This window comes from Misgurnus anguillicaudatus, chromosome 24 (genome assembly GCF_027580225.2).
Source record: "Misgurnus anguillicaudatus chromosome 24, ASM2758022v2, whole genome shotgun sequence".
Lineage (NCBI taxonomy): Eukaryota > Metazoa > Chordata > Actinopteri > Cypriniformes > Cobitidae > Misgurnus > Misgurnus anguillicaudatus.
Window position 1 is genome coordinate 38,568,973 of NC_073360.2, and position 17,488 is coordinate 38,586,460.

General features: G+C 37.3%; 1 protein-coding gene across 6 annotated transcripts in view; it reads right to left on the reverse strand.

Annotated features, from left to right (window-relative positions):
* LOC129438607 (uncharacterized) overlaps positions 1-17,488 on the reverse strand; it is a 247,281-nt gene that overhangs the window by 27,280 nt on the left and 202,513 nt on the right. For all 6 annotated transcript variants that reach the window (XM_073862949.1, XM_073862948.1, XM_073862945.1 and 3 more), the window contains one exon: positions 933-1,106. In XM_073862949.1, coding sequence (XP_073719050.1) covers positions 933-1,106 — 174 coding nt within the window. The remainder of the gene's footprint in view (positions 1-932; positions 1,107-17,488) is intronic.

Genomic DNA, 17,488 nt, shown 5'->3' on the forward strand with positions numbered 1-17,488 from the left:
ATCGTGACAAATAAATGGACTACATGCGGAGTGATATGAAGACATGTATCAGAGGCACAAAAAACGTTGACAGCGGTTAGCGGTCATTTAGAACCCCCCCACACAAAAAAATTGGATTTGCATGACTCACAAGAGACTCATTTTCATGTCGAAAAAGCCGGAATTACGGATTAATCACACCCCTGAGGAATGTAACTTTATTAAGTGCAAAAATTATCCAGAATTACATTTTGTAAATATCAATTTACCACCCTAGGATTTGTCCTTTAAAATGTGTCTATTTTTGCCCTATTTGGAAGGGTAATGAATAATAATGTTGAGCTCTGCTCTGATTGCTCTGCTCTAAGGCTCATGTCAGTAGCTTATATGTTTGAGCCTGTATCAGACGAAAATATCGCATTTGAGGAACAACTAATTGTTTGGAGATTGTTAATACACGTTTCTGAGTGGTAAGTATGAGTTTTTTTTTCAGTATGGACCTGCAAAACGTAACTGTCAATAGAAAGAACTTCAGCCTAAATGTTAGCATATAGAATTAACTAGCGTATAGCGCTAACTCAGCAGTCACAACTTTGTTTTTAGCATTTAAAAAAAATATTGGGGGCATACATCTTGACTATGATGTCACAGTTGGTGTTGTGTTGAGATTGGCCTGTTTTTTCCAGCAGTCTTTTGCGTGTATGAGGTTTACATAAAAATGAGGAAACAAATGCGTTTGAGGCTCACGCTATGTCATTACCATGTACAAAGCTCTTATTATTCATCTATGTCTAGTTAAATACAGTTTTTATTCTATAGCACCTTTAAGTCTGTTTAATGTAATGTAAGTAATGTGCAGTATCATGTTATTGTGGACCAGCTCATATGAAGACCAATCACCTCAATTCACAACAAAGGAATGACAATGATCACTTAACATCATATTATCTTACCACAGTATCTCCAGTTTACATTGAGGATTCTTCAGTACATCAGAGATCAGCTTCACTCCTGAATCTCCAAGATTACTATGAGACATATCCAGCTCTCTCAGGTGTGATGGGTTTGATCTTAGAGCTGATGTCACATCAACACAACCTTCATATGTGATATTACAACATCCCAACCTGTAGAGAACAGAGAGACACACACTTTAGTCTCCCACAACACACATCAGATCAACATGGATTTCCTTTCATAGCCGCGGGAACATATTTTCAGCAGGGGATGGTTAGAAAATAATGGTGGGGGAATGATTCGCGTTTTGCCAGGATTTAGGATTGGACTCTCTCAGTCTCATCTGTTGACTGGATACAAGTTTCTCTCTGCAGCTGGTCAAGCGTGACATTAGATCAAAGTAAAAAAGTTATTTTTCAATAATGCAGTCTTTAAACTTATGCAACAACATTTGCCTTAAATTCCAAAGAGCTTTATTTTTAGCCCCACAGTGGAAAATAAAACCATATACGGATAAGCACTTTACATAAGTTACACAAAGAAAACACTTTGACCTGACAGTGGAAAAATAGCTTTGTATTTAAAAAAAAACAAGCTGTGATAAACGGTGTGAAAATAAATCCCCACACACTTTGCATAGGACCCAAGATTCTGTGCCAAGATTACTTTTTATTAGTGTTCAACACTACACATTAATCCACTACACAAATTTTCCTCACAGCCCTGCTAGGGTCAGGTGTGGAAAAAATAAAAGTCGTTTGTAAACTGTTCCCTCGGATTACTAAACCGTGCGCACGGATTACTAAACCGTGCGCACGGATTTCTAAACTGTGCCCTCAGTTTTTGCAATCCGTACCCACGAATTTATAAACCGTGTGCACGCTTTTGCAATCCGTTCTCACAGTTTTGCATTGCCTACTGGATTAGCCCCTCCCTCATTTTAAAAATCGCTTTGTTGCTTTTATTCATGCTTTCCAAGCTTGCTATTAATGTTTGATATTTTCGGAAATTAATAAAGTTTTAACTGTGTTAAGCTGTTTTATTTGTTCCTAACTGGAAACGTGCTTAACGTAATATTTACGAAATGTTTTAATTGGATGCTACAGTAAACAGATATCTTTAAAATGTACAGATGTTATTTAGATTTATTCATCAAATAAAATAAGTATTTAACTAACAAATTATTTCTACATATCCTTAAAATTTCTTATACATTTTATCAATATATTTGAGAATGCCACACTATAGGCAGGCTATATATTTTCCTTTTTAATTGGTCATTTCAAATTCATACTTTATGTATTTAACATCAGCTTATTAAGTAAGATTAAAAGATTATTAAGAGCTGCACAATTATATAGGCCTACATTTAAGTTTTATAAATATAATTCTTAATTATTGTAGGCTAAATCAATATTATTTACATTTAACATCAACTTATAAAAAATTTTAGTATGTTTCATGCCAAACTTTTATTATGATTTACTTAATTTTTTGGTGAAACATTTTTACATCATATTTATTATTTGAGCAAATGTAAGCCAAAAAGTAATTTTAAGAAATTAAGTAGATCACATGTTAATTCAAAAATCAATGAGACAATAATAATCAAATGAAACTTCTTTGATGACAAACATCTCAGAAACTCTTTAAAAAATCCAGGTAAGTTTGGAGTTTATGAATATTTACACTTACAAGTTGTACTCTGTTAAAGGAGCGGTGAATCAAATACTCAATTTTAACTTGATACTTTGTTATATAAGAGGTCATCATAGTTAAATGAACATCCTGCAAGTTTCAGAACTGAAAACGTCCGTGCTACTGAAATATAACAGTTTTTGACACCAAGCCAGTATTACAACCAAGTGTTGAATTCGGAGAAATATGACGTCAAAGTAGAACTGAAGCACCTCCCTGAATCCAAATACAATGACCACTTTTGTAGCCCCGCCCACAGCTTCGCGTGACACACGTGTGTCTCAACAATCAGTAAACATGTCTTTAAAGATTGCCAAATGTAACCAAAATTACTTTTAAATAAATTTTTTCTGATAGACTTTTATTTTGACGCGGTGATCTGTTATGATAGAGTAACCATGGTAACGGAGTCTTGGGTTGTGAAAGAACCCAAGTGGAACAACACAGAAGCTGAATACTTTAATTCGGAGGCTTGGAAAATAACATTAGAATTTGAAGAAGTTTCAGCTCGCGTGGGGAGTGTTTGATTACCTTGTGTACTGTGCGGATTCACTTGTAAAGAAGCAAGTTGATGCTGGATTTGCAGAGAGACTGTGATTAAAAGCACCACTAATATTGGATCTGACGAAAATGACACAGCAAGTAAGACATTTTACTTTATTTAAGTTACTGCGTTTCACTATTGCTTTGTTTGAAGAGATCGCTTGATATGTCCTGTTGTAACATCCGTGTCTAAACACGCATGTTTGACTGTTTTAATTTACTAAAAACATTAAACGATTAATAAAGGTACAACACTTAACAATACGATTGTAATTTAACGGTAGAAATATGCAAAGTTAGTGATAAGGAAGGACTTATCAGCCGCAATTTAGATTATAATGCACGTTTACTGTGTTGTATATGGTAATTTAGGCAAGTTGCGTTTGAATGGTCAAACACTCAACAAAGCTTTTTTATCATATAACTGTGGTATGTAATGTTACGTGTATCTAAAAGCAACATCACAACCACAATAGAAATATACAAAGTTATTGATAAGAGCTTTTCAGCCGCAGTTTAGAATATGACGCGCGCTTACTGTGTTGTTTACGGTACTTTAGTCACGTCGAGTTTAAAGTTTTGTTTCTACTTTACTATACGGATTGTCATTTATGTGTATCATCTTTAGCACCCAGAATCTTCTGTGGCTCAAACATATATGTGTTCGGCTGCTTTTTTCACACATTAAAGCAACACGATGTAGTTTTTTTTACCTTTAAATAATGTCTCTAAAATTATTTCAGTGATAGAACAACTTTTAACTGGACAAATTGTACTGTTGCTGCAACCTGAGCAGCCTCCTAGCTGCTACAAGCACACTTTGAAAGTGGCGGTGGAGGGTAGAGCACACAGCCCCGCCCCTCCCCCTGCATGCAGAAGTTTGTCTGATACCAGGCACCGTTGCGCTTTTCAACCACATGGGGGAGCTGTAAGTCATTTTTACATGGAAACTGCATAGTGTTGCTTTAATGTTTTTATAACATGTCCTCACATGTAATGACGGGGAATGAAGCTTTCCAATCATAGCAATGGGCGTTTACGTCCAGGTCTTCAATGCGCCCCCCCCTCCCTTCAAACGAAGCTTTTCTCCAGAGAGCCACTAATCCATGTTACAAAATAGCCTATTACTTATTGCTTTTGATGTTTTTGAATGTAAAAACCACGCGAACATCATAAGTAGGCCTCAGACAACAGTATAAAACAATAAAATCGACAAATTCACCGCCCCTTTAATGAAATATTGTATGTGTCCATGTGTAAAATGTATTTATCTGAATACTTTCAGTTATACTGTTATATTAACTGGGTAACAGCTTTCTGTGCAAATACTGCTAGAATAATCATGACTATTTTTATTGTACATAGCCTATTTATTTAGGTCACCAACGTGTTAATATAGCTGTGCTCTTTGAATTGTGTTGGTAAAAGAATCAATTTCTGATCATATTTTTACTGCACAATGAGCGGGTATATTAGCCACACTCTGTAAAACGTTTACTATGATTTACTCAATTTTTGGTTAAACATTTTATACTTACAAATACTGAGTAAATTTGAAAGCTTTAAATCTGATATTACAATAATTAAATTGATTTCCTTTCACAAATAAAATTGAGTAGATGTAATCAAAAATCTTAAAGAAATGCAATTGAAATCCTAAGTGAAATCTACTAAGCTGTTTTTTGTGAATTTTATTTATGAGTTGAATTTATTTAAAGCTCCACTGTGTAAGATCTTCTCCCATCTAGCGGTGAAATTCTGTATGACAACCAACTGAATATTACTTTCTAGCCCCCCCCCCTCATTCGGAGCGCGTTTTAGCTCGTACGGTGGCCGTGTCATGCCAAGGTTAACATGGCTTTCAGTAGCTACAAAGCAAAAGCAATAAAAAAATAATGAACAATTTGCAATGTCCTTTGCCTGTGATCCGTCAAAGCACACAGATTTATGTTAAACATGGAAAAAGTATTTTTCATTGACGCGAGGAAAAATATCCTAGGGGCTGTTACACTTGATATTAAGATGTGTTTTCGTCGATCGGATCACAAGTGGATGAGAGAGACACATCACGTTTACTAGGGATGTCAACAATAATCGATTCGGCAATGCATTGCAATGCACACATGCACGATTCAGCATCGATGCGGTAAAGTGCCATAATCGATTATGTCATTGTTTATTTTCTGGAGAGAGATGACCGTGATAAGACGGGTAAATAAAAACGCACCCTTTTCCATGGAAAGTGGACATATGGGCACATTTCGGATTCTATGAAGTTAATGGGAAACTAGACAAGACTTACGTTGTGTATAAAATTCTCATCTCAGGCAGGGCTCTCAAAATCGCTAGCCCGACGTCTTGGGGCTATTGTGAATTCCTGTCGGGCTACCAAAATGTATCTCCACCCTGCCCGTCGGGCTATCTTGGGGAGGAAATAAGATTTTAATGTTTTTGCTTTGTCTCAGATTTAGTTAGGTAATTATATGTATTTCGGCGTCCTCTTGTCAGTCATTATCCGCACGTAACAAGTGAAACTGTCAGGAAATGAAGTGAAAGCATAAATAAACCCATCCTTTAATGTCTGATATGCGCGCGACCCTCTGCACGCGCTTCTCCCGGCTTCGCTCTGCACGAGCACCTGCTTGCGCAAACTCAAGTCATTTAATAAAATAATGTCATTTCATTTTTACCTCATAGACTAACCAAAAACCTTGGAAAATAGGGGAATGTTTTGGGAACCAAATTGTTAGCTAAGGATGGGCAGGAATAGTTGGCTTACATGGAAATCAGTGCATTTTTTATTCGGGCTACTTATATTCATTTCGGGCTACCAAAAATTAAAGAGTGTCTGCCCAAAGGGGTACCAGGGATTTTTTTTACACACGGACACATACAATATTTCATTAACAAAGTACAAATTGGTAGTGTAAATATTCATAAACTCCAAACTTATCTGGATTTTTTAAAGAGTTTCTGAGATATTGTCATCAAAGAAGTTTCATTTGATTATTATTGTCGCATTGATTTTTGAATTAACATGTGATCTACTTAATTTCTTAAAATTACTTTTTGGCTTACATTTGCTCAAATAATAAATATGATGTATAATGTTTCACCAAAAAATTAAGTAAATCATAATAAAAGTTTGGCATGAAACATACTACATTTAAGTTGATGTTAAATGAAAATAATATTGATTTAGCCTACAATAATTAAGAATTATATGTATAAAACTTAAATGTAGGCCTATACAATTGTGCAGCTCTTAATAATCTTTTAATCTTACTTAATAAGCTGATGTTAAATACATAAAATATGAATTTGAAATGACCAATTAAAAACGAAAATATATAGTGTGGCATTCTCAAATATATTGATTAAAATGTATAAGAAATTTTAAGGATATGTAGAAATCATTTGTTAGTTAAATACTTTTTTTATTTTTATGAATAAATCTAAATAACATCTGTACATTTTACACAAAAATATTACTGTAGCATCCGATTAAAACATTTCGTAAATATTACGTAAAGCATGTTTCCAGTAAGGAACATATAAAACAGCTTAACACAGTTAAAAATGAGGGCACAGTTTAGTAATCTGTGCGCACAGATTGTAAAAGTGAGGGCACAGTTTACAAACGACTTTTATTTTTTCCACACCTGACCCTAGCAGGGCTCCGTCCTTTTCCTATACACTGCAACAAGTAAAGGTAAACTAGGGTTATTAATATCTCACTTGGTGAAGTGACTGACAGACCAATGTTATGTTACCTTAACAATGCTACACATGCATACAAATAATATCTATATGCAACAACTGAATCCAGGATTCAGCTGTTACATATAAATATAATTTTTTATATTTCTTGTCAAATGTAGTTTATTTTTGTCTCATTTCAAACTTTCTACAATCTAAACCAGCCTGTACTACCCTTTAACCGTTCAATATTTCTATTGCTGACGATTGTATATTACATTAAAATAAAGACACACTTGAATAATTCTACTTCCCCGTCGAAATCCCATGCCATAGTTTCTTCAAAATGCATCATGAGAACTCATTACCCAAAATCACGTGATCACAAACGCACCTTTAGTTCCTTGAAGTGACCGTGGCATGTACACTTCGCTAACAGACTCATAAGAAGGTCCTCGGCGAAGGCATTCAGGTGCTCACTTTCGTTTGGAACACCCCTAAATGGTGTTTTCTTCAAAAAATGCCATTTGGAAAATGTCCATTAACTCAGCGGCCACTTTATTAGGTACACCTGCTCAATTGCTTGTTATCACAAACTGCTAATAAGCCAATCACATGGCAGCAACTCGATGTATTTCAAAAACTGCTGATCTACAGAGATTTTCACACAAAACCTCTCTAGTGTTTATAGGCAATGGTCTGAAAAAGAGAAAATATCAGTGAACGGCAGTTTTGGGGACATACATTGAAGAAAATATGTATTTGAACACCCTGCAATTTTGCAAGTTCTCCCACTTAGAAATCATGGAGGGGTCTGAAATTTTCATCGTAGGTGCATGTCCACTGTGAGAGACATAATAATAAAAAATAAAAAAAATCCAGAAAACACGTATGATTTTTTAACTATTTATTTGAATGATACAGCTGCAAATAAGTATTTGAACACCTGAGAAAGTCAATGTTAATATTTGGTACAGTAGCCTTTGTTTGCAAATACAGAGGTCAAACATTTCCTGTAGTTTTTCACTAGGTTTGCACACACTGCAGGAGGGGTTTTGGCCAACTCCTCCACACAGATCTTCTCTAGATCATTCAGGTTTCTGGCCTCTCACTGAGAAACCCGGAGTTTGAGCTCCCTCCAAAGATTCTCTATTAGGTTTAGGTCTGGAGACTGGCTAGGCCACGCCAGAACCTTGATATGCTTCTTACAGAGCCACTCCTTGGTTATCCTGGCTGTGTGCTTTGGGTCATTGTTATGTTGGAAGATCCAGCCTGGACCCATCTTCAATGCTCTAACTGAGGGAAGAAGGTTGTTCGACAAAATCTCGTAATACATGGCCCCAGTCATCCTCTCCTTAATACAGTGGAGTTGCCCTGTCTCATATGTAGAACAACACCCCCAAGCATGAAGCTACCACCCCCATGCTTCACAGTAGGGATGGAGTTCTTGGGATGGTACTCATCATTCTTCTTCCTCCAAACACATTTAGTGAAGTTATGACCAAAAAGTTCTATTTTGGTCTCATCTGACCACATGACTTTCTCCCATGACTCCACTGGATCATCCAAATGGTCACTGGCAAACTTGAGACGTGCATGGGCATGTGCTGGTTTAAGCAGGGGAACCCCTCCGTGCCATGCATGATTTCAAACCATGACATCTTAGTGTATTCCAACAGTAACCTTGGAAACGGTGGAACCAGCTCTTTTCAGGTCATTGACCAGCTCCTCCCGTGTAGTTTTGGGGTAATTTCTCCACTTTCTTAGAATCATTGAGACCCCACGAGGTGAGATCTTGCATGGAGCCCCAGTCCGAGGGAGATTGACAGTCATGTTTAGCTTCTTCCATTTTCTAATGATTGCTCCAACAGTGGACCTTTTTTCACCAAGCTGCTTGGCAATTTCCCCGTAGCCCTTTCCAGCCTTGTGGAGGTGTACAATTTTGTCTCTAGTGTCTTTGGACAGCTCTTTGGTCTTGGCCATGTTAGTAGTTGGATTCTTACTGATTGTATGTGGTGGACAGATGTCTTTATGCAGCTAACAACCTCAAACAGGTGCATCGAATTTAGGATAATAAATGCAGTGGAGGTGGACATTTTAAAGGCAGACTATGATGTATTTGAGGGTCAGAATTCTAGCTGATAGGTGTTCAAACACTTATTTGCAGCTGTATCATGCAAATAAATAGTTTAAAAAACACATATATTGTGATTTCTGGATTTTTTTTACAATTTCAGACCCCTCCATGATTTCTAAATAAGAGAACTTGCAAAACAGGAGGCTGCTCAAATACTCATTCTCCCCACTGTAAATGCCTCGTTGATGTGAGAGAATTTGCAGACTGGTTTCAGATGATCGAAAGGCAACAGTAAAGATATTGCATTAGGGCTAGACAATAATTCAATATCAATATATTACGCAGTATACATTTTTTCAATAACGGTGATATGATTTCTAAACACATTTCTGATATTTCGATATACATTACAGCGCCACGTGGCCATTCAGGTCACATCTAAAAATTTGTGTTAAACGTGGATCAAGGCACTTCTTCCTTCCAAAGCATGCTCCCGTGGCGTGTTTCGTAGCCAAGCAACCATAAGCAAGCAAAACACAGCAAATAAGTTGTAATTATATTAGTTCAAATATTACTCTTTCGCCAAAGTAGTTCCTCAGAATCAAGTGTGGCTGCAACAGAGCGTGGCAAAGACACAATGAAATTATGATTAAAGACTGTGGTGTTTATTTTCATAAATCAACATTCATCTAATTTATACATTAACATTTGTATCGTGCAACTGGTGAAGTGATGATCAAATATGCTTGAAAGCATGCTTAAATTTCCCCGTCAGCGTTTTAAAAAAAAAAGTTGCCAGCCAGTTTAAGTTTAACATTAATGCCTTCCAGAAAAATTATCTTCTTTAAATAAACACACAATATATCAAATGAAAGAACAGACCCTCCACTTTAAAAAAAAAAAAGTTTCATCCTACCTTCATTTGTTCTCTTATTACCTCTCAAATTTTGAGCTAAAATCTGAGAAAATTGCATTTTTGTGAAGGACTTTTGTTAGAGATCAGAACTTACACTGTGTTTTTAGTGTTGAGTGAACTCGTCACTGTTTAAGTTGGGTAAGATTGCCACCTAGTGGATAATAATGGAAATATGGATTTGAGGTAAAATAAATCTCCTCATGGAAGAGTTTTCTCTTAATTGACGAGATAATTCAACAATATTTTTTACATTTATCAGGATATCGCCATTAATTGTGCAATTGTAGAGAAGTTTCAACTATTATTAAACACTGAGGTGTTTATTTTCATAAATCAGTACATAGGAACAGTGCCACAGTGATACTTAAGCTATGTAATGTGGTCTGAACTGTGGGGTTACCAGGGTATTTTATCACAGCTTAGAATGCGTTTCAACCAATAAGAATGAAGGACCAGAGCAGCCCATTTTATAATATTAATATATCATTATGTAGCTTGCTATGCATTTACAAATAGAGCTTAAATATGATTTTTTTCTGCTCAACTACCTTGTGTAACATTAAATAGCCTACTTGGAAGAGTGCTTTATTAGCACTCTTCCAGACCTGTCTCAAATGAAACATGTAGCAGATAACCATGAAGATCTGGATATTATAATAGAAAAACTAAACAACGTTTGCACTAGCACATTGGATGCCATTGCTCCCATTCGAAAAAAGAGAATCAAAGAAAAACCGCCCGCCCAATGGTATGACCATCATACTGCAGCACTTAAAAAAGTAGCTAGAAAAATGTAATGAAACTACCGAAGCACAAAGTTATAGGTATGGCATTCAGCATGGAAAGAGAGTGTTCAACACTACAGACAGGCTATTAAAACTGCCAGATCTACCTATCTCAGTACGCTTATTAAAGAAAATCATAACAACCCTCGTTTCCTATTTAGCACAGTTGCGAAACTGACTAGAAACAAAGAACAAACAGAAACCAATAGTAAACTCCAACACAATAGTGATGACTTCATGAACTTCTTTACTAACAAAATTATGTTTATTAGGTAAAACATAGAAACTACGCAAGCAGCCACCACTCTATCCAATAGTACATTTTCCAGTAGATTACCAAATGAACATCTTGATTCATTTAAACCTACTACAATAGAAGAGCTCTCTAAATTAGTAATGTCATCCAAATCATCGTCCTGTATACTAGACCCCGTTCCCACAAAATCACCAAAAGAGGTATCCCATGTAGTGCCAGACACGGTACTAAATATCTTTAACTCATCTCTAAAATTAGGACACGTTCCAACAGCTTTCAAACTAGCAGTTATTAGACCGCTCATTAAAAAAACAAACCTTGACCGTCCAGGGAGATCTTAATAACTTTAGACCTATCTCAAACCTACCTTTTCTTTCTAAAATATTAGAAAAAGTAGTGGCAAGCCAGCTACGCACATTCGTAGAGAATAATAATACATATGAAAAGTTCCAACCAGGACCCAGGCCCCACCACAGCACAGAGACAGCGCTGCCCAGAGTTACAAACGACCTCCCATTAACATCCGATCGTGGTGAAATCTCAATCCTTATATTACTAGACCTTAGTGCAGCCTTTGACACAATAGATCACATAATCTTACTCAATAGACTAGAAAACTACGTTGGCATCAGTGGTCAGGGGTTAGCCTGGTTTAGGTATCTCACCAATCGATATCACTTTGTTTATGTAAATGAGGTAGCGTCATATCACTCCCCCGTTAAATACGGCGTACCTCAGGGATCAGTTCAGGGCTCCAGACTAACTTTTTTCACAAGGAGCACAGTAGCCCCCAACTGAAAATTTTAGGGGCGCAACCAGGAAATTTAGGGGCACACACCGTAAATCAACATGCTAACCAAATATTCACATTTCTACAAATTTCCACTGTATTACTAATAAATACTTTGCGGATAGATGCAGAAAGTACAATGTGCTGTTTCAAATTCAGTGTCACATCACAAAAAAAGGTCAAATTAACTGGTTGCACATGTGCGACTGGATGTAAAATTCAGTGGCACACTCTCAAATTTTGGTGGCAAAATCCCACCATTTGGTGGCAGTCTGGAGCCCTGCAGTTTTAGGCCCTATCCTATTCTCGTTATACATGTTACCTCTAGGAAACATTATCAGGAAACATAACATAAGTTTTCACTGCTATGCGGATGATACCCAGCTTTACATCTCGTCGCATCCTAGCGACACCCACTAGTTTTCTAAGCTAACAGACTGCATTAGTGATATTAGGGACTGGATGGCACAAAACTTTCTTATGCTAAACTCCAATAAGACAGAGATAATTATTATTGAACTGAATCGCTACAAACATAATATGTCAGATTACAAGTTGCCCATAGATGGCTGCACAGTGGTGCCATCTTCCACGGTTAGGAATTTAGGCGTGATGTTCGACAGCAATCTAGCTTTTGATAGTCATATCTCCAACGTCTGCCGCACAGCATTCTTCCATCTTAGAAATATCTCAAAAATATGCCATATGCTGTCTGCATCAGACGCAGAAAAGCTTATCCACGCTTTTATGACCTCTAGAATAGACTATTGTAACTCGTTACTCGGTGGATGGCATGCAAATCAGGTAAACAAGCTACAGCTGGTTCAAAACGCCGCCGCAAGAGTGCTTACTCGATTTAAAAAGTATGACCACATCAGTCCAATTCTGGCATCTTTACACTGGCTACCAGTTAAATATCGCATACAATTTAAAATATTACTAATCACCTTCAAAGCCTTAAATGGCCTAGCGCCCTCGTATATTAAAGAACTACTATCAGAATACAATCCATCATGTAAACTGCGCTCACATAACTCTGGTCACTTAAATATCCCTAGAATATCAAAAGTCTCTAAAGGTGGTAGATCCTTTTCCTACTTAGCCCCTAAGCTCTGGAATGATTTACCATATAATGTTCGAGTATCAGACACAGTCGATCAATTTAAATCTAAACTTAAGTCATTCTTCTTTAACAAAGCATTCACATAAAATGTTCAGTAAATGTACTTTTCCCGCAGTAGTTATTTCTGTCTAGAGCAAAGCACTCACATACCTCATATGGGTAATATGCTATTGCCGCAATAGTTAGTCTGTCTGGAACCGAGCTGACTTAAACCACTATAATGTTTGACACTTGCATTACATGCGAACGGCCCCTACGCTAATAGAACTCTGTTTTTGTCACCCTGTCTCGCCCTCGACCCCGAGGACAATAAGACAAACAGACCCAGTTCCTGTTGCTGTGAAGGTCATTGCACCACTGATCTACTGGCTGTCCTTCAACGTGCCGACCAGTCGATGCCCGACCAACGACCACCGGCTAAACCAGTTTAATCTGCTTACCTGCCTCCTATCCCTACCGTATCTATATATACAGGGAGTGCAGAATTATTAGGCAAGTTGTATTTTTGAGGATTACTTTTGTTATTGTACAACTACAGTGCTCTTTGTCAATTCAAAATGTTAACAAACCCTCAAACCTGAACATTTAAGTAGTAAAAGTGAAATTTTGGCTTTCTTAAAGGTGCATTGTGTAAATTTTAGAGGCATTTAGTGGTGAGGTCACGAATTGCAACCAACGGCTTAATCCACTGCTCACCCCTTGATTTTGAAACACAGAAAAGCTACGGTAGCCGCCACCAGACAAACATGTCATCATCGGAGACAACTTAGTAAAAAAATTTGTCCGTTAAGGGCTTCTGTAGAAAAATGGCGGCACAAAATGGTGACTTCCATGGGACCCTCGGTGTATGTAGATAAAAAGGTCTCGTTAAGGTAATAAACACATACCATTTCATTATGAAAGGTCTTTATACACCCCTGATAATATAGTTTTGTATATCATTTTGCATTTCTGAAAAAAAATTACACACTGCACCTTTAAGAGAATATTTCTATGTACATCATTACTAGGCAACTATTTGTGTGCAGAATTATTAGGCAACTAAATGAAAAACAAAGATTATATATATAGACTCAGTGACCAATATAGCCACCTTTCTTTTCGATAACAGTCACAAGCCTTCCATTCACGGATTCAGTCAGTTTCTTGATGTGGTCTGAACCAACATTTTGTGCAGTCACAACCACAGCCTCCCAGACACTGTTCAGAGAGGTGTACGGTTTCCTTCACTGTAAATGTCCTGCTTAAGAAGGGATCAATAGGTCTCAATAGGGTTTAAGTCAGGTGCAGAAGGGGGCCATGTCATTAGTTTTTCAACTCTAAGGCCTATACTGGCCAGTCATGCAGTGGAGGTGGTCTTCTTGAAAGATGCAAACTTTTTCCTATACCACTGCTTGAAGAAAGTGTCTTAGGTAACAGGAACAGTGAGATGTTAAGAAGCAAAAATACTGGTTTTAATTGCAGTTCTCTTTATTTTATGTAAATGCAAAATCATCTTACACATTTCTAGTGTGTTGATACACTCTAAAAAATCCTGGGTTATTTTTTCTACCCAAATGTGGGGTTAAGCCATTTGGGTAATTTTTTGGGTTATTTTCGCAGTCTTGGGTAGTTTTTTGGGTAGTTTTATGTAACCCCACCACTGGGTTATTTTCTGGGTAATTTTCACTGAGAATGGAATCAATACACCCCCTCCCCCTCCCGGACTCAACAACCCAGCTCATTGGGTCAAATCAACTCGGCGCAGATTGAGGTGCAGCACCGGCTGACTGAATTTGAGGTGGATGCAACGCACACTAAAATTTGGAGAAATAAGGTTCATATCAACATATTTATTCATATAACATATATTTTTAAACCTATTTATACACATATCGTAATATGGAGGGCTATATAAAGACGCAAGTGCCATATTACATTCAGTTTTACATGGCATTAAATACACCGCCAGCTTCGTTCGTTTAGGTTGGCTTGTTTGATATGCCCGTTGGATAGTAAATACGTTTTCTACTGTTTTTGTTTAATGTTTTAAAACGTCCCCTTTGGACAAAGCCTCAAGTTTCTTCTTAACTAACGTTATATGACGACATTTACGTTACTTCAAAGCCCAGTTAACTGTTAACTTAAAACAAGATTAATGTAAGTTAAAGTAAATGCATTCTTTGCATTTTCAGATTATTAAAATGAGATTTTTGACAATTACAGCCCGTAACAAATCTCTGGTAATTAATTTCTGAAAACCATTTTTTGTACACGAACAGTTAAAGCAGCCTATCCCCCGCTGTACATCAGTGCTGCTGGGTCAAAATAACCCCATTCATGGATCATCCGTCGCGGGGATTTTGGATCGTCAGAAGGAGAAATACAGCAGGACTTTACAAGCAGACATTCTTCAGCGGTTCTTTTCTGGTGAAATAAAGGTCTGTATTTGTCTTTGTATCATTTAATCAATACCTATTGGCAAATGTGTTGTCCAAGAACGAGGGCATTTCATTAACGTTACGTTTAGTCAACAACATCAGTCGAGTGCTTGAAATAACTTTTTGTGAGCAGATGCGCGTTTTTACCACAGAACGGGGTAACGTTGGACAATATATGTAATATGGTAATAATGACGATTAACATTGGACTATAATTATACTTTATTATTATGAGTATAGACCGTTTCATCGGACGCACGCGTGTTGCGGGTACGCGTCTGGTGTTTACTTTCGGTTTAATGGTCTGACTAGTGCCTCAGATGAATTTTGGAACAACTTAACTCGTCAAAAATAACAAATGTTTTGGTTTCCTAAAGGCAGGGGGAGACGGCGATCATGACCATGTGAAGGGAGGTTTGATAGCCGATTTGTAGTTAACAATGTATATATTATAGTACACATTTTACTTAGCAACGTTAGCTCAGTGTAGTTTTTATACGCTTTAGCTATGAAATAAGAACTGAGGTAATTTACTTGTTGTTTATTTTGCTTGGTATCAGAAATTAACTACTCTAAAAAGACTTTGTTGTTATTTATTCTTAGCGGAGATTACTGGAAGTTGTTTATAAATGACAGGATTCAACTAACTTTAAAATGTCCATTAAAGCCTAATCACACTCTGTGACATTCAAATCTGCCTCCGTGCTTATCCAGCGAAAGCAGTTTACGTGTAACGTATGAAACAAACATTCAGATATATGTTATTCCGGAAGTACTGAAATAAATCTTTATAGTTCTGATATAAACACTGCTGTCTACGAAAACGATCAAAAGAGATTAAATCGTCTTTTCGACAGTGACAATGCTTCAAATATAGTTTCTCTTAAGTGCAACATTAATGCCAGCAGGTGGTGACAAGTAGATTAAAGGTGGGGTGCATGATCTCTGAAAGCCAATGTTGACATTTGAAATCACCTAAACAAATGAATAAATATGAATGGTCTATTACAGGGGTGGCGAATGTCGGTCCTGGAGAGCCGCAGTCCTGCAGAGTTTAGCTCCAGCTCTAATCAAACACACCTGAACAGGTAATCAAGGTCTAAAGAGTTACTAGAAACCTTCAGACGGGTAGGGTTTAGGCTCTGTTTACACGTACATGGTTAAAAAAACTGAGAGATTTACCTTCGTTTGTGCCCCTCGTTTACATGCAATCGGAGAACTCGCCTCTGAAACCGATTGTTTCTTAAAACTCCGGCCAGAGTGGAGATCTTGAAAATCTTCGGTTGCATGTAAAGTGAGACAAACGGATGTTTAAGCAGGCAACGTCACAGAGTATGCGCCAGAGCTTGCACCTACGTCAAAAGTGCGACCTATGTTTACATGTGACTGCTACTCTGAACGCTTCCAAGATCACATTGATGTTCGTGCAAACTCGTTGTGTGTGTTTGTATTTGCAAATACAGCTGCTCCATTATGTAGAGGAGCAGAGACGAGTGCTCGGAGGTCAGAAATTTTACGTGTGTTTGACTTCATGCGGCGTTGCAAGAACCGACAGACGAATGATGTCAAAGTACCGCGAGAGCGATTTGAAATTAGACCTCTACGTGTGATTCCTCAACTCGCTCTCGCGGTACTTTGACGTCATCGATCACCTACTGCAACAACTCCTTGCTCCAACATGAAGAACCAGTTTGCGTCACCACCAGCGCTGCCGGTGAATGGCTTATGTGGGCTTGAGCTTCTCTTGACGGCATATATGCACGCGTACGTGTAAATAAACACTTTTCTGAAAACTGACATGTGTGCACGATATTATTTTTGAAACCGGAGAGGTTGAAATGTCCGTTTGAAAATAGCCGCCCACGTGTAAACATAGCCTTAATCAGGGTTGGAGTTGTTTTTAACCCATTGTTTTTTAGAGTGTACAATAATATAAGATATAATTAAATAAAGACATATAAAAACGATATCCTATTCAAACTGGGGAACATGTGAATTCATTACATTACATAAATTGGCCATTTTATATACCTGAACTTAGTAAATTAAACTTTACATTGTAAATGAAGGCTATTCCTTACTGCACTACTGTTAAGTCCAACATCATGCTGTCTGTGTAGAAACCAAAAAATGCGTTCCTCAATCAAGATTACTGGTGGGATTTATTTTATCATCAGGCGCATTCTCTTCTTGGGGCTGTTTACACTTGGGATTAAGATGTGTTTTCATCGATCGGATCACAAGT